Source organism: Acomys minous (assembly GCF_964271855.1).
Source record: "Acomys minous genome assembly, chromosome: 13".
NCBI lineage: Eukaryota > Metazoa > Chordata > Mammalia > Rodentia > Muridae > Acomys > Acomys minous.
In genome coordinates, this window is record NC_140495.1 from 38,952,288 (window position 1) to 38,974,640 (window position 22,353).

General features: G+C 37.6%; 1 protein-coding gene across 1 annotated transcript in view; it reads right to left on the minus strand.

Moving 5' to 3' along the window:
* The window catches only part of MEI4 (meiotic double-stranded break formation protein 4), a 158,142-nt gene that overhangs the window by 49,651 nt on the left and 86,138 nt on the right, over positions 1-22,353 (minus strand). The window contains exon 4 of the mRNA XM_084752190.1: positions 1,881-2,012. Within this exon, the coding sequence (XP_084608316.1) occupies positions 1,881-2,012 (132 nt within the window). The remainder of the gene's footprint in view (positions 1-1,880; positions 2,013-22,353) is intronic.

Here is a 22,353-nt window from a genome sequence, read left to right on the forward strand (position 1 = left end):
AGATGAAAGTAAGCAATAAAGTGAGTTAGATCTTACGCCGGGCTCACACGGTCTGTTCACGCTGCACTAAGACAGAACTCTCAGAACCACAAAGAAGAACAAGCACTAATAGTTCAGCACACAGCTTCATGGTCATAATGGCAAAAGCAGCACCAATGCCCCCGGTAGCCTAATTCTGTTGTGTAGTAACGGCTAAAATCATCAAAGTACAGCTGGAGTCTCATACCTCAGCCCACTACCACATTTCATAGCTGCTCATTAATCCATTTTTAAATTGGCTGCATAGTATTCTGCTATTTGTCACTAGGAATGCTGACTTACAGTTTCTCTGTCTTTGATCAATACTAATATTTGGAAGAGCTGTCAAAAGGATTGACTGGGAGAGCTCAAGTGAACCAGTTCATCAAATGCCTGCCAACAATTAGTTGCTTTCTGTCATACTGTTGCTTTTCCATCTTTTATTATTTAAAATCACCCTTTCTTCCTTCCCACCCTCCTTCACTGCCTCCTTCTTCATATGTGTTTTAAACAGCATGTGTTAATGTGTGCCAAGTGCAAGCTGATACCCTTGAAGGCCACAAGAGGCATTTGTCCCCTGGAAGTGGAATTACCTGTAGCTGTGATGGGTGCTTTAGCCTAAACCTGGATCCACTTCAAGAACAGTAAATGCTCTTAACCATTAACTCATCCCTCCCCCACCCTTATTATTATTTTAAAGTAGCATAACAGAACATCTATGTATAAATTATGCATTTTCAGATATCATTCTGCAGTCATGGTCAAATGTCTTATCAATGTTAAGGTCTGTTTTCTGTGTGCAAGAATTGGATACGAAGTGTATGTGCTTCAAAATTAAATGAAACTATACAGATAAAATTCTGATTTCCCAACTTGTTCTTATGTTCCCAAACATAACTCGATCTAGTTAAACTTATTTTCCGCACTGTTTCCTGTTAAGTGCCAAACACATATTGTTTCATCAGAGTCCCTGGGACACCTCTCGTTACACAACAACCCAGCTCCTGTGCATTCTGCTAGCCTCTGCTGATTCCACTCAAATCATTTTTTAAAGTTGTTTCTTTGACAAGAAGTACTTTGAGCTTGTAAACTACTATGACCAGTTCTTTGACCTTGGAACTTGTACAAACATCAGTATGAATTTGTTTCAACATTTTGTCCTTTTTCACCATAGTCTTACATTTTCTCCTTTAGATCTGTGGCAGTGACTTTATAAACTCATCTTTCAGACTCAAACAGCTGCTGACTAGATGGTGTACCATGCTATCCACTGAACAAGGCTAGAGCAACAGTTTTAAGATTGTTCCATAAAATGTAGAGAAGTTAGAGGTAAGTACTTAGTTGAAAACACCTTAAAACCCTACGATATATTTGAATTATTAAATTTCTTTTACGTTACCTACATATGTGAACTTATCTCTGATTTCTTTTTAATTCTACAATAGAGATGATAGGAATCATAAAGTAACTATAAGGTAAACACATTTAACAGCAACTATCAACATCAAAATCTGGGAATGGCTTCCATTTTGTCTATATGTTTATCCATACACATGTAACACTTTGTATAGGTGAAAGGGCTGGGAGAATTGGTGTTAGGTCTAGGCCAAAGAGCGTAATTACCAGGCATACTTTTGCAATACTGATACACACTAACCCACTTCAAAATCCCTCCTGGTGGAAGTACCTTCCTGTAATTTCGGTAGGCAGGAATATGCACATATGTTAGAGATAATGCAATATATATGAACAAGTGAAATAGTACCAAATCAGTGTGAGAAGGAGAAAAGAAATGAATGCAGCCGAAGCTGATAGCTGCGTTAAGCACATGTTAATCAGTTAAAGTTTCAACTTCCATGTACCTGATCGATGGCTCCCAGGTCATCCACAAAGCTGTTCACTTCTGATAGCAGTAGCAGTATAATGGACTTCCTCAGCAAGCTGCAACTCCCTAAGGTCACAAGACTCTGAGAGATGTAATGCTGCACCTGAAACTACAAATGAAAATGAGTGAGATTCTGTTTTCTATCACCGCACCATACTTAACGGACAGCTTCTAAGAGCTTTCTTGCTAAGGTAAATGCTGCAGAGACTACAAGATGCTGGCACACTTCGGGGTTAGTGCTAAGAGAAAAAAATGTAAAAAAAAAATATAATATAGGTGCTGTAATTTTATGTCAAAAGTTTTAAAGGTATGACAGTACTAAAATGGAAGAAGTTGAATGACCATAAGGTTTGAGTTTAGAACAGATGAGAGACTACATGCAAAAATGAGTAAAGAAAATAATAAAACTAACTTTAAGTCCTCATTTGATAGAAGGAAGACAGACAGACATATAAACAAATAGATTTGCAAGGTGGTAGGTGAACTTTGAAGGCTCTGAGAACTTGGGACACTGTGTGTCCAACTTCCACACTGGACAGGGCATGGTAGAATGTGCCCTACTTCCCAGGAGTCACCCTTTATAGTTGGGGACTAAAACAAACAAACAAACAAACAAACAAAAACCAAAAACCAAACAACAACAACAAAACAAAAAAAACACATGACAGTCAGAGTTCCTCATTTTAGTTTTTAAACATTATGGAATAATTTATATATTTGTTTCTTTATAGTTCATGCTCATATCTGTGTGTCTATGTGCACGAGTAAAAGTGCCAAAATGTAGAAGTATAGGTAAACGGATGACTTGAGAGCGTTGGCTCTTGGTATGGGTCTTTGTGACTCACTGCCGAGCTTTTAGCCACTCAACCATCCTGCCAAACCCCCACTGTTAAGAAAACTGCAAATACCAACAGGACACAACACCTCAGATCTCTGCTATTAGGAATAAAGCCATGTGATTTAAAATCATACTATGATGCGTATAATTCATGAGCAGGATTTTATGTAATATGATCATTAGCATAGTTGAAAGAAAGAGGCTAGAGGCAGAAATGGACAGATATGATTAGTGTTCTCCATAAGCATAAATAACACTGAGGAGACATCGAGTTCAGTGCTATGTATGCCAGATGAAACTATAAAATGTTGCATGTGTCTTTTAGGATGAACATGTACCTACAGATACATCTCTGGTTGATACTTAATAGTGTATATTCCTTTAGGAAGTTCACAATGACAATAACACTCAGGCTAAAGAGCTGATGAAAATATGGATACAATTCTGGACTATATAGCTTAAACACAGTGATCTAAGCTAAACTTATTCTGGAAATGCACTGTCACAGGGACTCTTAGATATTTCTTATCATTGCCTATTATCAACATAATTGATTAAGTTTCAGATTCTTCATAAAAATATAGTTCTGCTTGTAAGTCTAACTTTCTTATACCACGTTCATTTTTGTAGTGAAAGAAAAACATGCCCTTTTCTGAACTCTGAGAGATTGCAGATGGTTATTTTATTTTAAGTGATCCTTTAATTCTGTGCACACCTTTCCCCAATATTTTAATGCTTTAGTCAGTACAAAAATGTACTGAAAATGAAGGAGACTTTGGAGTTGTAGTAAAGGGGTCTTGCCAGTGATGAGGCTGCACTTGAGATTCTGACTAAGGTCATCTGACTCAAATCTAAGCTTGCCTGTTGCACAGCTTGTACTAGCACTCACTGGGCCTTTTGTGTCACAGCTTCCACACATGCCAAATGACAAATGTGACCATAACTACCTTGTAGAATTGTTAGGCACATTAAGGCAGTAAAAATGCTTAGCACAGTGTCAGACACCTAGTAAGGTGCCCAATAAGAAACACAACACTATAATTCCTAATAATAATAATATAAAAGCATTGCTGGTTATATGATATAAATTTAAATCATTAGCCACTGAAAAGTTAAATGTTATGAATAAACTTTTTATAGAATGATGTAATCCTGCTAGTGAATGATACTGAGAATAGAGCCAATTTCAAAATAAAGACCTCCTCCATAGTATAGCAAAAAGCTACTATTCTAACTAAATTTCATAAAGAGATTTATATAACTCTTAGGTATGATTTCCAAAGACGTGAAGCATTAGACACACATCAAGTATGGGAATAAAAATAATTAGGAATAAAATTACCAAGTACTAGAAAAATAAAAACAACTGTAGATAAGAAATGAATAATTAAACTGTTTTTAATTTGTTATACATTTATTCACATTCCATTCCCACTGTTATCCTCTCTTGCTTATCGTCATGTTCCCACACCCCACCCCACCCCTCCACCATTAGGTCACATTCTTTCAGGTCTCATCAGAGTAGCCTGAATCCTCTTCCTCTATGTGCCCGCAAAGTCGCCCCACTAAGAGGCAGTGATGACACCACCAGCACCAGAGTTCATGTCAGAGGCAGCCTCCTCTCTACCCTTTCCCCACACACATGGAGAATAAGCTATCTCCATCAGCTACATCTGAACTGGGGTTCTAGGTACACAGTATGCATTGTCCTTGGTTGTTTCATCAGTTTGTGCAGCCCCCCTGGGTCCAGGTCCACTGGCCTTGGTGGTCTCCCTATAGAACTCCTGACACCTCCTGGTCCATCCATCCCCCTCATTCTTCCACACAACTCTCAGATCACTGCCCAGAGTCTGGATCCAAGTCCCAGTACCCTTCCCTATGTCGGGTTAATATCCACTTATAAATGAATGTATACAGTGTGTGTCTTTCGGGGAATTTTTCTGTCTCTGTCCTCACAGAGGGCTATGTCATTCAAAAGGATTGAGGAACTGACACAAAGGATGAATTTAAATATTTAACTTTACCTGAGATTCCTCTAAACCATAGGCACAGAGTATGAAAAAGAAAAGGACTAGCTTTATTGTCTATAATTATTGCTTACACTAAAGATAACAAATATATAGTAGAAATGAATAGAATATGGATATATATTCTATATTAAAATAATAGAAATGAGTTATGATAAAATGCTGGTTGTACAAGTATTTAAGAAAGTAACTACAACGGGGAATTTCCTAGGTTCCTACCCCTAGACAACGAACTACAAGCAACTAATGACTGATGGGAGAGGAACTATGCTCTCCAAGACAAGGCACCCTAGTAGTTGTACAATGCAGAGTGGTCAGCCCTGAAACCATAGACCAACACCATCCAAAACAGATTCAACAATGCATGTAAAATGTATATTTATACATATAATATATAATATATATTTATATAGTATATATAAATTTTAATAGATTTTTATATATCTAAACAGATGTAGATTAGATATATGATAGATAAACAGATAGACATTTGCATTACTGAATCTGATTTTCATAATGGACAACACAAATATATATTTTCTGCTTATTATATATATACATATGTGTGCACTACATAAATATATAGCAATAATATCAAAGGTAAATAAGCTATCAATTTAAGAATATAGGGTAATGGGAGGCATTTAAGAGGGGAAAGATAGAAGGGGATTAGAGGATGAAAATGAAGGAAAAAGTGATATACTTCCATTTCACATAAAGATATTATCAAAATGTAAATATAGACCATAACCATCACAACAACTCCTTGCACACATTTGCATGCATGCATGTTTGTATATGCACACACACAGAGGTATGTACATATGTATGTGATTATGAAGTCTAAAATTTAGGAATATAGACATCCTGTTGTTTTGAAAGCAAAAACATATAACAAAACTTAACCCAGGGATGTGAAAGCTAAAACACAGAAGGCAGTCCAATAACCTTAGCACAGACTGAAGGGTTCTGCATGTTGAACAACAGATTCGTCTACAGGGAGATATTAATTTATTCGGCAAAATAAAAATGGGGAGGTGGATCTCAGTGGCCAAGAATACTGGATGCTCTTCCAGAGGATCTGGATTCAGTTCCCAGTGTCCACATGGGAGCTCACAACGCCCTGTAACTCTGATCCCAGAAGATCTATCACCCTCTTCTGTCCTCTGAAGCCAGAGCATGCATATGACAAAACATCATACATGCAGGCAAAATATGCATACACATAGAATAAAAGGAAAGATTTAAAAATAGGAATCTTATCCTAGGGTTCTAATAAAGTAGGAAAATATGGAAATGTCATATACGGGAGGAAATATCAGATCTGACCTTTGGGAATACATTCTTTTCTATAGAGTTAAAACATTTTTTACCATTGCTCTGAAAGGGAGATTTTGTTGGAATCATATTATTTAATTTAGATTCTCTATTGTTCTTCCCACACATTATAGAGATAAGAAGTGCCTGGGAATATGTTTCCTCTTGCTGGCTAAAGGTATTCCAGTTTTCAAGAATCTACTACCCATTAGCCAGCGTTCTCTGTATCCCGTCCCTTGTCCTTCTACAAGTGAAAAAAGAAAAGAAAAAATGCAAGTGAATACAGGAAGGGGCAGTGAAGTTTGCTTGTCTAAAGCATCAATAGCTACATTTAGGTATCAAGGATATAGCAAAGTCAGAATTTGGAGAATTTGGAGTCAGGAACTTAGACAATATACAAAAATACCCAGCAGAGGAATGGGCCGAGGTGCTGTATCAGGCGGGGGTACTGAGGTGCTATATTAGGAGGGAGTACAACGATGCCAAGTGCTATTTCCTCTTACTCCCGGGGCGTTATTTGATTTTCTTTCACGTCATCTGGGTCTTCACTTTTTTTTTCTTTTTTGTCAGTGAGCTGATGTCTTTTGAGCCGAGGCAGATTTATTGTCCACCAGAGGCTCAAACTAATTTCTGAATGTGCCCTCCCTATATACACCATGAACAGAGAGCCCTGCAGGGCATCTCTCTAATACCGTTCCTGTCACTGCTGTTGAACACTTGAAGTATGGGGATAATATTTTATGACCGAGACGTTTTTATTAACACAAGCAGGTTACTACTTCCCTTCTCAGTGACATTATGGAGCAAGCAGACCTTTCTTTCCTGTAGTTGCCAAAGGTTGCTTTGTTTTGCCCTTGCCGCCTGTGTTCTAGAGTAACATTCATCAGTCACTTCTTGTTCCTAACGTGATTGCAAGCAGTCCTGTCCTTCTCTTTGTAACTTCTACTTATTTTTTCCTCTCCTTATGCCTACACAGAATGTTGGGTTTTTTTTTCCCCTATACTACAGAAAAGTAATTACAACTACAATTTCTCAAAACGGAACTAGCTGAACCAATGCAGACAATCTTTCCTAAAGAGTCTAAACACACAGTCATCCCAACTTTTGCTTTTATTTTTTTTCTCCTTGAGTAGTTGGTTTTAAATGATAATTGTTAGTAGATATTTAAATTATTACCCATTATGAGCTTAAAGGTTACCATTTCACTACGGCTCAACACATTTGACTTTGGTAAGCACATACAGTCAAATATTCGGAACAATGAAGAATAGAGATGTATTGCTAATATAAATTATGTAACCCGATTCCAAGTGATCCTTTAAAAATAGTTCAGGAATGATGAAGAATTGACAGCATTGCAATTGCTAAATACTACTGACTCATGTGGCCGACAACTAGCTTTCTTTCTTTATTTAAATTTTATTATATTTTATTCAGATTACATCCCAATTGCTTTTTGTATGTTCTAATTCCCATCTTTCCTCCATCTTCCTAACTTTCAATTTCTACTTGTCCTCACTAAATTCTTACTGTTACTTGCATGTGATTTGTTTTCAATACTATATTTGTTCACATATTAAGGATATATATGCATATATGTATCAAAAATTTAAAGACTCCACTTGTTCCTTGACCAGAAATCACAGATGCTAAACATTAACTGTTATTCAATGTAAATCCCAAGGTACAACAGTAGTTCTATATACTATTATTTCAATTCAAAGATGAATAGTAATCATCTTGGGAATATTTTGATTCATTAGGAGTTAAACTTGCTTGGAAAAGACAGTTATAGGCCAAGGTATTACCCACACTGCTTCCAAGGGTGGCCCAGCAGATACTGTCAAGTGCATGCCCTCTTAGAATCTCTTTTGGTGTAACACAGAGGAGTCTCCACATTCAACGCATTGCCAAGAATGCAGCAGAGAGCCCTGGGAACTCAGGGGACTGCGAAGCCACAGAAGATTGTCTTCTTTATCCTACATTTGAAAAGTCTAGCTTCCTGCCCAGAGGAGAAAACCTGATGTTTGTTGTTCTGGGATTTGTGGTGCTTAACATGATGGTCTCCATTTCACTTCCTGAAAACAGGATAGCTAGTTTCCCTTAAAAGCTAAATCGTAAATGTTGTCTTCTTAATCTCCTCAGATGAGGGGAAGAGATGAGAGCCATACCCAAGCTGAACCCAAAACATGCCTACCTAACTATCCCTAGGCCTAGGCCTGGAAGCTGCTAGCCTCCTACGATCTAATCCACTACAAGCCTGGACCTTGAAGGCTTCAGCTTCCAGCCTCCATCTGCAAAGCTAACCCTAGAATGTTTTCAGCCTTTGAGACTTACTGCTGAATAACCTCACGCTTTATAGTTCTTTCTGAACTCTGGCTGGCTGGTTCAAATCTGCTGTTCTGGCTCAAAACTCCTCTCCAAGCTGACTGATTCAAACAGGCTTTTCTCTACTTCTCCTGAATTTGCTCTGCTTCGAAAAACAGACCCTAAAAACTGAACTGCACTGACTGCACTGACTTCCCATAGTGAATGGAACTGAATGGAACTGCACCAACTCAACTGAACTCAATTGCTCACAACTGAGCTGCACCAAACTGTACTGTACTTCTGAATTCCATTGTACTGTCTCCACAACATTCCTTCTCTCTCTCTCTCTCTCTCTCTCTCTCTCTCTCTCTCTCTCTCTCTCTCTCTGTCTCTCTCTGTCTCTCTGTCTCTCTCTCTCTGGTGCTCTTATGTAACTTTGTTTCTTACCTATTCTCCTGAGAGTTGGCTATCCTATTTCTGACTCATTCTGCCAAATCTTTCTCGGATCGTCACTCTGTCTGCCCCTCAACTAGAAGTCATTGTTTGGGATTAAAAGTGTGTACTAAATTCCAGCCATAGAGATTAAAGGTGTGTCTTGTCTATATTCCAGCCAGAGGGATTAAAGGTGTGTACTAAGGTTGTGTCTGTATTCCAGTAGGATCACAAAGACCTATCTTCAGATGTGATCCCTTGCCAGAGCAGCTGTGTTGCTGGATTAAAATTCCTCTACACTAAACTAAAATATGTATGCACATCCACTCTGATTCTATAAGATAGTGCTTTGAGTACTGTTGTGATAAACATGAGTATGCAGATATCTCTGTTTTATTCTGAGTTTCATTTCTTTGGGTACATACTTAAGTATGCTATAATTGAATTATGTGATAGTTCTAACTTTAGTGTTTTAAGGAACCTCATATATGGACTTTCATAGTGTCTAGCCTAATTTGAATTGTTACAGATTGTGTATGGGCTCGTTTTTGTTCGCTCTTTGAGTGATTAACTACATAGCAACAGTGAAAGGAATAAGTTCCATTCCATAATATTAAGAATAACCAGAACTCTCTACTCAGTCAGATACCAGCTGGATCCACTTTAATTTTCATTCTTTCTTTTTGAAACAGAATTTTAGGCTCTGATCATAACAGCACTCAAGAAGATCCACAAGTCTTAAGTGTACAATCTCTACTGATTAAAATAAGGCCAGGTTTTTATCTTGTCAAGAAAACAGAAAAACAATGTGTCTCCATAGTGACAATACATAACCTCCCATGATTTTCCATGCAGATGTTAGATAATGGTCAAGGTGATCTCATTCTATTCTTTAGCAGCCAAGGAATCCATGGCCCTATCAGTAAAACAAAAATTTTAATTTATTTAATATTAAAACCAAATTTTCAAGCGGCTTGAAATGTGAATGATTGCAACTATTCTTTTAAATTTGCATTTGCTGCCTTTTAAAAGGATCAGCTATGATCCATCTGAAATTAAATCAGGTCCATCTTCTTACAAGAAGTATATTTTGATAAAAATCCAGTTTTACAAACAATACAAGTCATTGCTTAGCCCTAAATAATATATAAATTGATATATTAAGTTAAAATATATGTACATGACATATATATTAGTGTATATTGTATATAAAATATTTGTGTATATATGTGTATGTGTGTCTAGTTTTTGAGACAGAGTTCTTCTCAGTAGCCCTGGCAATCCTGGAATTTTCTCTGTATATCAGGACAGCCTGGAATTTAGGGATGCACCTGCCTTTACCTCCAAACCAGTAGGATTTCAGATGTGCATTATCATGCCCTTGCTCTTAATGTTATAAAGAGGAGATGAAGACAGGTTAAAGGTCAAACTGTGAATTGAGTAAATATTATTTCCCATACAAATAGACCATCCTAAATTCTTTCAGGAAACCCATCAGATTCAGGAAGGCAGACATAACTTTTTAGTGTACTCCTCCTGAATGGCTTATGCAAACAGGTGTTTTCTCAAAACTAAATGTTCTGGGATAAAATACATAATGTTTTTTTTATGATTGTCCAGGTACTTGTCTTGAAATGTTTTAACTTTCTGATACATAATTACGTTTGGCTCAAAAGAAACCATGTAATTTTCATCTACATTGCAAACATAAAATAAATTTTGGAGATGGACTACATGAAATCTAAAATCACATCATCAATTTCACCAGTGCCAGTTTTTTTTGGCTTAGTCTCCAGGTGGTCAGAGTATGGGAGCTTCAGCGAAGACTGTATAATATAGAATTGATTTATTAACCAGATATTTCAGAATAGCCTAAAGCAGTCATTCCACAATGACACTATGTCATACACACCACATGCCAACTGGATAGCACTTTCAGACCCCGTGTTTTGCCTGCATTGCTAGTCACCAGGAATTGATGGACCTTAGTAGTAGCGGGTATCTCTGACTCTTTCACTTGCTTGCGGGACCCTTTTCCTCCTATGAGTTGCCTTGTCCAGCCTTGACATGAAGGTTTATGCCTAATCTTATGGCATCTTGCTATGCTGTGTTTGGTTGCTATCCCTGGGAAGCCTGCTCTTTTCTGAAGGGAAATGGAGGAGTGGATCTGGTAGAGTAGGGAGGTGGGAGCAGGGGTAGATGGAGTAGAGAGAGAGGAGTCTGTGGCTGGGATCTATTGTATGGAAGAAGAACAAAGCAGGAAAAAAAAAGACTAAAAAAATTACAGTCCTAGGGGCCACTCAGGCATATGCAGGAGTTACCAAATGCTTCTTCAGATATAAGGTCCTGTTATGTGGTAGAACAGGCATTAAGAATATCTACAATACACACATATGAGGGAGCCTGTGTTATCCTGTGAGAAAGTAAAAACAAACAAACAAACAAAAAAAAAAAAAAAACCCAGGTGTAAATCAGCTCATGAAGTTCCTATCAGAGTACAGATGTACTTCTAGCCTGGTGCAGCCAGCACATTGCACAGCTGCTGTGAAAATGAACAGCAAGTCCTCCCTTTGCGGGGATCAGCTTTCTTACTGATGACTAGTGAGCCCTGCTGGACAACGATCACGGAAATGTTAACTTAGTAACCTGGCCCCTGCTCCTGACAGTAACAAGTTCTGAAACCAATTTCCACTTCTTAATCTTTCTCCTGTGAGTTGCACAGCAGAAGCTCAGACTCTGGTAAGAAGCTGCTCCGGGGACTCACTTTTGCTGTGATAGTCCTGATTTTTGCAGGCTTTGCCTTCAGGAAGCTAAATGCACTCACTTTGATTGGATGACTTCTCTAATGTGTTCTAGATAGTGAGAACCAATAATTTTAAAAAGGAAGACTCATGAAAAAAAAAAGTCCTTACATTTTAAAAGTGTACACCAAAAAAGGTGGAAAAAAGGAGGCTCTCACCTTTGACCATGTCCCCTGGAGGGGGAGACCTGGTGGCACTCAGAGGAAGGACAGCAGGTTACCAAGAAGAGACTTGATACCCTATGAACATATACAGGGGGAGGTAATCCCCCTCAGGAACAGTCATAGGGGAGGGGAATAAGGGGAAAATGGGAGGGAGGGAAGAATGGGAGGATACAAGGGACGGGATAACCATTGAGATGTAACAAGAATAAATTAATAAAGGAGAAAAAAATAGTTATATTAAAAAAAAGGAGGCTCACATTTTATTTCACTCAAATTACAACCTTACTAAAAGTACAATTTTTATGCACAATGAAAAGTATCAATATGTAAGTAGGTGGCATGGTGAGTTTTTCTTTTTAACAACAATCAGACCTAATGAAAAAAGAACAGGTCTCTGTAGGACTAAAGAGTGAACTAGTTTAATGCCAACAGCACTTTAGAAGAATAGAGGAAAAGGACTAGTGCGTTTAATAGAGAGAAACCCTGAGGCCAAACACACACAACCTTGAAAATGTATGGAGTATAAAGGTTTTGTGACATGAAAACACTTACAAAAGTACTTAACTGATTCTAAATACCACCTGTCAGAAAAAAAAAATAAGAAAGTAATCCCATTAATAATGTCATTAAAAACACCTTAGTGAAATTTTAGCTAAAATATAGTGAAGATTTAATAATGAGAACTTGAAGACGCTGACAAAAGAAATGAGATAACACAAATAACCAGAAAGATATTTAATGTTCATCAGTAGGAATATTACTGTTAAAATAGTCATACCATTCAAAACAATACAAAAACTCAGTGTAACTCCTATAAAAACTTCGACATCATTCTCCACGGGGGGGAACCAATCTTAAAAGTTGTATGATAACCCATGAAGAAATTCTGACAAAACAGAATGGAGTCTTTTGTGTGCTTTAGTTTATAGTAAAACCAACAAGATGGTTTACTCGGTACAAAGTTACAAAGGCTTGGTGCCAAGTTCAGTGATCTGAGCTCTGTCTCCAAAGTACAGATGGTGGAAGGAAAGAACTCACCCCTGAAAGCTCCTCTCTGAGCCCCATACCCATGCTGTCACACCGTGTAAATAGATCAACGTAGTTTTGCTTGGGAAAAAAAGACCAAGTGATCAAAACAGCATATTATTTTGAAGAAAATAAGGTACATTGATCACTGGAATAGAATAGGCAATCAAAAAAAGTAAACTCACACACTATGATCAATGACTGCTCAATGCCCTAGTTTCATTATTATTGTTATGATAAAATATCTGACCAAACTTCCACCCCCCCAAATATCCCAAACAACTTAGATAATATCCTAGCTAGCTAGATTTATGTCAATATGACATAGTTGAATTCATCTGAGAGGAGAGATTTTCAATTTAGAGCATGAGACAGGGCTGTAAGCTAGTCCTACAAGGTGGCGAATATAATTTCCCAAAACACCATGAATGCAACATTCATATAATCCCTGATTGTTTCACAGTTCTTTGTGCTGTATTCAATTTTTATTTACGTGTAATAATACAAATGTATATGGCAAAAATGTAAAAATAAAATTAAATATTTTGAAGAAAAAAATAAAATAAATTGAGACTGCCTGACAACCTGATATTAGAATGTGTTGTTAAGTAAATACAAAGCTACTACATCCATGTGTTCTCTTGAATAAGTTTGTTTTCCAATAACTGAGTTGCGTCTGTAAACAATGGAATTATGTGTGTATGATGTCTATTTACACAACCTTCATCAAATTTAAAATAATATTATAGTATAACTAAGTTTTAATTAATTACCCTTGATACTCAATAATGAAATCAATTTCAGTGCAAGTAGTTCTGATTTCAAGTGGTTTTCCCCCCATCTCTTTTTACTTTCAGAAAGAGATCTAATCAAGAGAATATATTCCAACCCATTAATTTGGACAAAGAGAATGCATATTTACAAGAGAAAAGGGGGTCATGTACAGCACATAGGATATGAACAAAGGGAGAGATCCCTGCTAGACACTTGAAAAAAAAAAAGCAACTTATTTATGGATATGCCTTACTCTAATTTGTACTATATTTACATTTATATTTCATTACCAAGAATTCAAAAATGATTAAATAAATAAATAACAAACAAAGAAATAAGAGTTCATGGTATCCATGACATGCATTTTCCCTTTGACAAAAAGAACTAAGGATAAACACTCAAAAGTCCCCTACTGTATGAGGTCTACTACTTTCTCATGTCATGAAATAAGAGCTCATTTGGCAATTTTCACTCTGATGTCTAAACAAATGCTTGTGAATTTTATATTCTGCACTGCCCTCACCTGTTCCCGGCCATATTAATATGCACTGCTCAGCTCCTATACGGTTAATAGAGATTTTTACTCCTGAGATCAAACTCCTGCCAATGTCTCCTCTGGATCGCCATCAGCCTAGAGATCTGTCTAGTTCCTAGGTAACTTAGACAAACTACTCTTAGGGCTTTATTCCGTGGCATTTACCATCCTGATGCCAGAGCCAGGCTTCCACAGTCAATAACAGGTGGCCTGGAGGAATATCTGGAGATTTAGTCAAGTGTTAACTGCAAATTTTTGCAGTTTGGCACCAAAAAAAAAAAAATGCTGAGCCATCTGCCAAGTACACCTCTATACTCATTAAAACTATCTTTTCATGTCTGTTCTCACCTGGGAAGATGAGGCGGACAGTGATGAGATGCCACAGCTGAGACTGGGCAGCATATCCCAACCAGACTTGCTCAGCATTCATTGATTTAGCTCACTTTAACTCACATCTAGTTGTGCCCATGGACACAAATTATACATTTCGCAGACCTTATATTTCCACTGTTGTCAATTCACATGCTGTTAGCAAGTTCATCTTTTTAATTTGCTTAGCATAGTCTGAAAAGAATCTTGAGATTTCTTATTTGATTACACAAATACAGTTGCCAGACTTAGGAAATTAAAATGTAGGAAACCTAATTAATTTGAATAAGTAGGTTATATTATCTGATCAGAAAAAAATCCATGTGTGATATCTGAATTTTACAAGTAATATTTAAGACTTCCATAATGCCCATCACTCAGATGGTCAGTTTTACTTGTTGGAGAAATCACGGATGATATATAAAAGGATAGGGGCCCAGGAGCTTCTACAGACTCTGCGATTTCACAGACTCTAGCTTATGAAATCTAGCATTATAATTTATTACGTGAAATGCATAAGTTTTCATTTTAAAAGTACTGTGTTGAGAATAAACTATGTGCATGGAAATGGAAATATTAAATATGATTTGAGGATATCTCCATGTATAAGTCATTGAAGGCTGTTAATAGCTCTTCCACCAGTGGCCCAGGGTCAAGTTGAGCTGTCCTGAGCTGCTTGCTGTCCCGACCTTAATTGTTGGGCACTCCTCTTTGGCCACCAAGCAGAATACCCCAGCTTGATCCAGGAGTTCCACCCAAGGTCAGCGAGCCAGATACTCCAGCATCAAGCAAGAACATCCAGGAATAACCAGATGGCGAGAGGACAGTGTTAAGAACACAAACAAGATCCACGGCAATACAGCAACTGCAGAGCACGATGATCCTACCACAGCAAGCCCTGAATACCCTCACATAACAGAAGCATGAGAGAATGATCTCGAATCCAGTCTTATAAAGATGATAGAGACCCAGAAGAGGAAATGAATAAATCCCTAAAAGAAATACAAGAAAATATCATCTAAGAGGTAGAGACCTTTAAGAGGAAACAAATAAATCTCTTAAAGAGTTACAGGAAAATATAATTAAACAGGTGAAGGCGATTAATAAAACTATTGAAGCCCTGAAAATGGAAGTAGAAGCAATTAAGAAAACACATACTGAGGGGATCCAGCAGATGAAAAAACCTAGAGAAGAGAATAGGAACAACAGATGTAAGCATCACCAACAGATTATAGGAGAAGGAAGAGAGAATCTCAGTCATAGCAGACAATATAGTATATGAGTCAAAGAAAATACTAAATCTAAAAATTTCTTAACACAAAATATCCAGGGAATCTGGGATACTATGCAAGGATCTAATGTAAGAATAATAGGAATTGAAGATGAAGAGTCCCATCTTCAAGGACCAGGAAATATTTTCAGCAAAACCATAGAAGAAAACTTCACCATCCTGAAGAAAGAAATACCTATAGGTATACATGAAGCATACAGAATAACATTTATATTGGACCAGAGAAGAAAATCCCCACCCCCTCCACATAATAATCAAAACACTAAATGTACAGAAAAAGGAAGGATATTAAAAGCTGCAAGGGAAAGAAGTCACATACAAAGGCAGACCTATCAGAGTCTCAAAGAAACTCTGAAGGAGAGAAACCTGTTCTTTAGGATCCCAAGTGTGGGATCGAACGGTCTATAAGAGAACAGGTGAGGTTAATTCACTAGCAAGGCAACCACCTCGTGCAGGAGCTTAATTGCTACCAGATGAAAAAGATCCTGTGAACAGACTCTGGGAGGAGATATATAAATGACCTCAGAACTGGCGGCTGGGCGGATTGGAGACTTCGGATAGATTTGGCTGTTCATTGCTGCCCTTCAAGATGCTCCTAGAGAAATCTACTTGACGGAAAGCTTCAGAGCTCCGGCTCCTGCTGAGGCTCTGAGGTCTTATTACCCCTGGTTCCAGTGGAAGAAATCCTGCGGCTCCCGATCGGAGAATCATTCCTCACGACTGATATCCTTAAGGTTTTGTTGTTGTGTCAATTAATCTTCATTTCCTACTGTTTTGGTTCATCTGGTTATAACTGACGTAGGCTCGGTCAATAAGTTGTTAATAAGATTTTTTTTTAAGAAATTTGAGTCTACAAAACTCTTAAAAGCAAGAAGTGCCTTGACAGATGTTTTGAAACTCATAAGAGACCACAGATGCCAACCTAGACTATTATACCCAGCAAAACTCTCAATCACTATAGATAGAGAAAACAAGATATTCTAAAACAAAACCAAATTTAAACAGGATTTATCCACAAAGTCAGCCATCTCTACAGAAAATACTAGAAGGAAAAATACAACCCAAGGAGGGTAACTACAACCCCCCCCCCAAAAAAAACCAGGAACTATATAATTCTACACCAGCCAAATAAAAGGTGGAAGGAAGCACACATATTAGCATCTCAAATATCAAATTAACAGGAATTAACCATGACTGACCATTAATATCCCTCAATATCAATAGACTCAATTTCCCAATAAAAAGACAGAGACTAGCAGAATGGATGAGAAAATGGGATCCATCTTTCTGCTGTTTACAAGAAACACACCACAGCAACAAAAATAGACATTTTCTCAGTAAAGACCTGGAAAAAGGTTTTCCAAGAAAATGGACCCAAAAATCAATCTGGAGTAACTATTCTAGTATCTACTAAAGTAGATTGTTCAACCAAAATAATCAAAACATATAGGGAAGGACACTTCACACTCCTCACCAAATCCACCAAAAAGATATCTCAATTGGGAACACATATTCCCCAAATGCAAGGTCACCCACATTCATAAAAAAAAAAGCATTAGTAAAGATTAAGTCACACATTGAACCCCATACATTAATATTGGGAGACTTCAACATCCTACCCTCATTGATAGACAGGTTATCAAGACAGAAGCTAAACAGAAAAATAATGGAATTAGCAGACATTATGAATTAAATCAACTTAATGGACATCACCAGATTATTTCACCTGAACACAAAACAATATACCTTCTTCTCAGCACCTCATGGGACCTCCAAAACTGACTATATAGTGGGCCATAAAACAAAACCCCAAAATACAAGAAAGTTGAAATAACATCTTGTATCCTATCAGACAACTGTTGATTAAAGCTGGACTTCAACAACAATAGGAAAAAAAAAAAAAGAAAAGAAAAGAAAACCACAAACTTTTGTACACTGAAAACCTCTCTACTCCATGATCACAGGGTCAAGGAAGAATTAAAGAAATGAAAAACCTGGGCTGAAGAGATGGCTCAGAGGTTAAGAGCGCTGACTGTTCTTCCAGAGGTCCTCAGTTCAATTCCCAGCAACCACATGGTGGCTCACAGCCATCTATAATGTGATCTAATGTGCATTATATACATAATAAATAAATAAGTCTTTAAAAAAATAAACTTTCTGTAATTCAATGAAAATGAGGGCAACGCATACCCAAACCTATGGAACACAATGAAAGCTGTGCTAAGAGGAAAGCTCATAGCACTAAGTGGCTTCATAAAGAAACTGGAGAGAACTCACACTACTGACTTAATAACACACCTGAACAAACAAACACAAAAAGCAAACACACTCAGGAGTATAGGACAGGAGATAACTAAACTCATCTCACTCAGTGATAAAGGAAAAATACAATGAATCAATGGAACCAGGAGCTGGTTCTTTGAGAGAATCAACAAGATAGACAAACCCTTAGCCAAACTAAATAAAAGTCAGAGAGATGGTATCCAAATTAATAAAATCAGAATTGAAAAGGGAGACATAACAAGAGACACTGAGGAAATCCAGAGAATCATTAGCTCTTATTACAAAAACCTGTACTCAATAAATTTTAGGAATTTAAAGAAAATGGACAAATTCCCAGATAGATACCACTTACCAAAGCTAAATCAAGATCTGGTAAATTATTTAAATATTCCTATAACCTCTAAGGAATCATTAAAAGCCTAACAACAACAACAAAAACAACAACAACAACAACACTACTCCAGGAACAGAAGGTTTTAGTGCAGAATTCTACCAGACTATTCAAAGAGCTAACACCAATGGCATGGGGATAGGAGAGCGGGCCCTGCCCTGGGGACGAGGGAGCAAGAGGGCAAGCCCTGCCCTATGGTCAAGGGTGTGGGCCCTGATCCAGGGCTCTGAGTGAACCTCACCCCAACATCTACCCCATGTATGACCTGCTGGAACACAAGGGGCCGGACCTACAGATTCAAAGATTAAGAATCTCCTTGACACACAGCAACAGGGGATATAGGACAATAGCTCCAGAGAGGATCCAGTAACGATAGTGTAGACCTCCAACCAGACCCCTGACTTGTAGCAATGAACATGTGAAAATAAACATATATGGACAAAAGGCTATACTGTGTGATATCCTACAGCTTCTGAGACAAGATTTTTTTGTCTGTTTGTTTTATTTTACTGGGGAGAGGAGAGGGATTTTGGTACATAGCATGTAAATCATAGACATTCAATAAAAGTATAAAAAAAACCCAAAGAAATGGAAGAAAACTATCAAACTCACTCTATGATGCCACAGTCACCCAGATACCTAAATCTCACAAAGTCTCAACAATGAAAGAAAAATTTAGACCAATTTCCCACATAAACATTGATGCAAAAATATTCAATAAAATACTAACAAACTAAATCCAAGAGGACATCAAGGATATTTCCACCGTGGTTAAGTAGGCTTCATCCATGGGATATGGAATGGCTCAATATACAAAAATCCATATATGTAATCTACTATATAAACAAACTGAAAGGAAAAAAACACATCTCACTAGATGCTGAAAAAGTATTTGCCAACACACCTTCGTGCTTAAAGTCTTGCAGAACTCAGTGAAACAAGGTACATACCTAAACACAATCAATATACATCAAGCCAATGGCCAACATAAAATTAAATGGCGAGAAAAATATTTCCAATAAAATCAGGCACAAGACAAGGCTGCCCACTTTCTCCATACCTATTCAACATAGCACTTGAAGTTCTAGCTAGAGCAATAAGGCAAGTAAAAGAGATCAAGGGGATACAAACTGGAAAGGAAAAAAACAATGATTGGTTTTTGTAGATCATATAATAGTATATATAAGTGACCCCCAAAAGTCAACCAAGCAACTACAAGAGATAATAAATACATTCAGCAAGGGAGATGGATACAAAATTATCTCAAAAATCTCAGTACACCCCCCCCCACACACACACATACAAAAGACAAATGGGACGAGAAAGAAATTAGGGAAATAATACCATTTACAAAGATAGCCACAAATAATACAGATTATCTTCATGTAAATCTAACCAAGCAAGTGAAAGACCTGCATGACAAAAAACTTCAAGTCTCTGAAGAAACAAATTGAAGAAGATATAAGAAGATGGAAAGACCTCCCATGCACATGGATCAGTAGGATTAACATAGTAAAAAAAAAAAAGCCATCTAACCAAACACAATATACAGATTCAGTGCAATTCCCATAAAAATACATATACAGTTCTTTACATACCTTGAGAAAACAACACTAAATTTCATATGAAAAAGCAAAGAAAACAAACAAACGACGACAACAAAAAACAGAACACTAAAACAATTCTATACAATAAAAGGACTTCTCCATCCCTCATATCAACTTGTACTACACAACAATAGTAATAAAATCTGCAAGGTACTGGAATAGAAATGGACTGATTGACCAATGGAATAGAACTGAAGAACTGAGAAATAAACCTACACACCTATGAATCCTTGATTTTTGACAAAGAACCAAAAATAAAAATAAAAATAAAAATAAAACAAACAAACAAACAAAAAACCGGAAAAAATAGATAACATCTTCAACAAATGGTGCTAGTCTAACTAGATGTCATTATATAGAAAAACATGAAAATGGATCCTTCTCTCTCCCTCTGCACAAAATTCAAGTCCAAATGGGTCAAGGAATTCAACACAAAGCCAGATACACTAAATCTATTAGAGGAAAAATCAGGGTAGAGCCTTGAACTCATTGACACAGGAGACAATTTCCAGAACCGAACAACAGCAGTTCAGGTACTATGATCAACAATTAATAAATGGGTCCTCATGAAACTGAAAAGCTTCTGTAAGGCAAAGGACACTGTCAACAGAACAAAATGACAGCCTACAGACTGGGAAAAGATCTTCATCAACCTTACATCTAACAGAAGTTTAATATCCAAAATATATAAAGATGAGGCACCAGAGTATGTGAGAAAGTAATATCCCACTCTCCACTCTACTCTGGAGAGTGTTCTGTCCATTGTCTAGATCTGGGTAGGGGTTTAAGGTTTACCGCCTATATTGTCCTTGGCTGGTGCCTTAGTTTGAGCGGGACCTCTGGGCCCAAATCTGCCTATCATAATGTTCTACTTGTAGGCTTCTAGGACCCTCTGGATCCTTCTACTTTGCCATTCTCCCATGCTTCTCTCATCTAGAGTCCCACTAGAATGTCCTCCCCTCTGTCTCAGTTTCCTGGTAAGTGAAGGCTTTCGTGGGACATGCCCCTTGGGCTAATATGCAGATATAAGTGAGTATATACCATTTGAGTCTTTCTGCTTCTGGGTTAACTCACTCATTATGATCATTTCTAGCTCAATCCATTTATCCACAAATTTCGGGAATCTAGAATGAAGAGAAACACTTAAAAAATGCCTAGAGGGTTCAAAACTCCACAAGGAGACCATTAAGGATGGAGGATCTAGACCCAAGGGCACCTGCACAAACTGTTGGACCAACCAAGGACAATGCATGCAGTAAACTTAGACCCCTTGTTCAGATCTAACCAATGGACAACTCATTCTCTACGGTTGTGGGGGGAGCAGAGACTGCCTCTGACATGAGCTCTGGTTCCCCCAATTTGATCACTTCCCTTTGGTGGGGAAGCCAGGAGGGCACACTGTGGAAGCGGACGCAGGTTATCCAGATGAGACCTTATAGGCTATGGTCATATGGTATAGGAGAAGGTCCCATTCTGTCAGAGGTCTAGGGGAGGGGAATAGGGTGGAAGAAAGAGAGAGAGTAGCAGCAGGAAGATATAAGCCAGGGGATAACAGTTGGGATATAATCTGAATAAATAATAATAAATAATTAAAAGAAAATGAAATGCTCAATGTACTCCATTAGGGAAATGGAAATCTAAAGGACCCTGAGATTCCATCTTACACCTGTCAGAATGGCTAAGATCAAAAACACAAGTGACAGCCCATGATGGTGAAGATGCAGAACAAGAGGAGGACTCCTCCAATGCTGGTGGGAGTTTGAACTCATATGATCACTTTGGAAATCAACCTTGTGCTTTCTTAGAAAATTGGAAATAGTGCTACCTGAAGACCCAACTATACCATGCCTGGGCATATACCCAAAATATACTCCTCTTTACCACAAGTACGCTTGCTCAACTATGTTCATTGCAGCCTTATTTGTAATAGCCAGAAACTGGAAACAGCCTAGAGGTCTCTCAAATAAAAAATGGATAAAGAAAATGCGGAACATCTGCACAACGGAATACTACTCAGCTATTAAAAATAAAGACATCATAAAATTTCCAGGCAAATGACTGGAAATAGAAAAGATCAGTCTGGGTGAGGTAACCCCGACCCAGAAAGACACACTTGACATGTATTCACTTATAAGTGGATATTAGCCATACAATACAGGATAACTATACTATAATCCACACACCCAAAGAAGCCAAGGAGAGTCCAAGGGAAGGGAGGTGCTTGAATTTCACACGGAACAAGAAAGGGAGGAGATTGGTGGGAGAAGTGGAGGGGAGGATAAAGG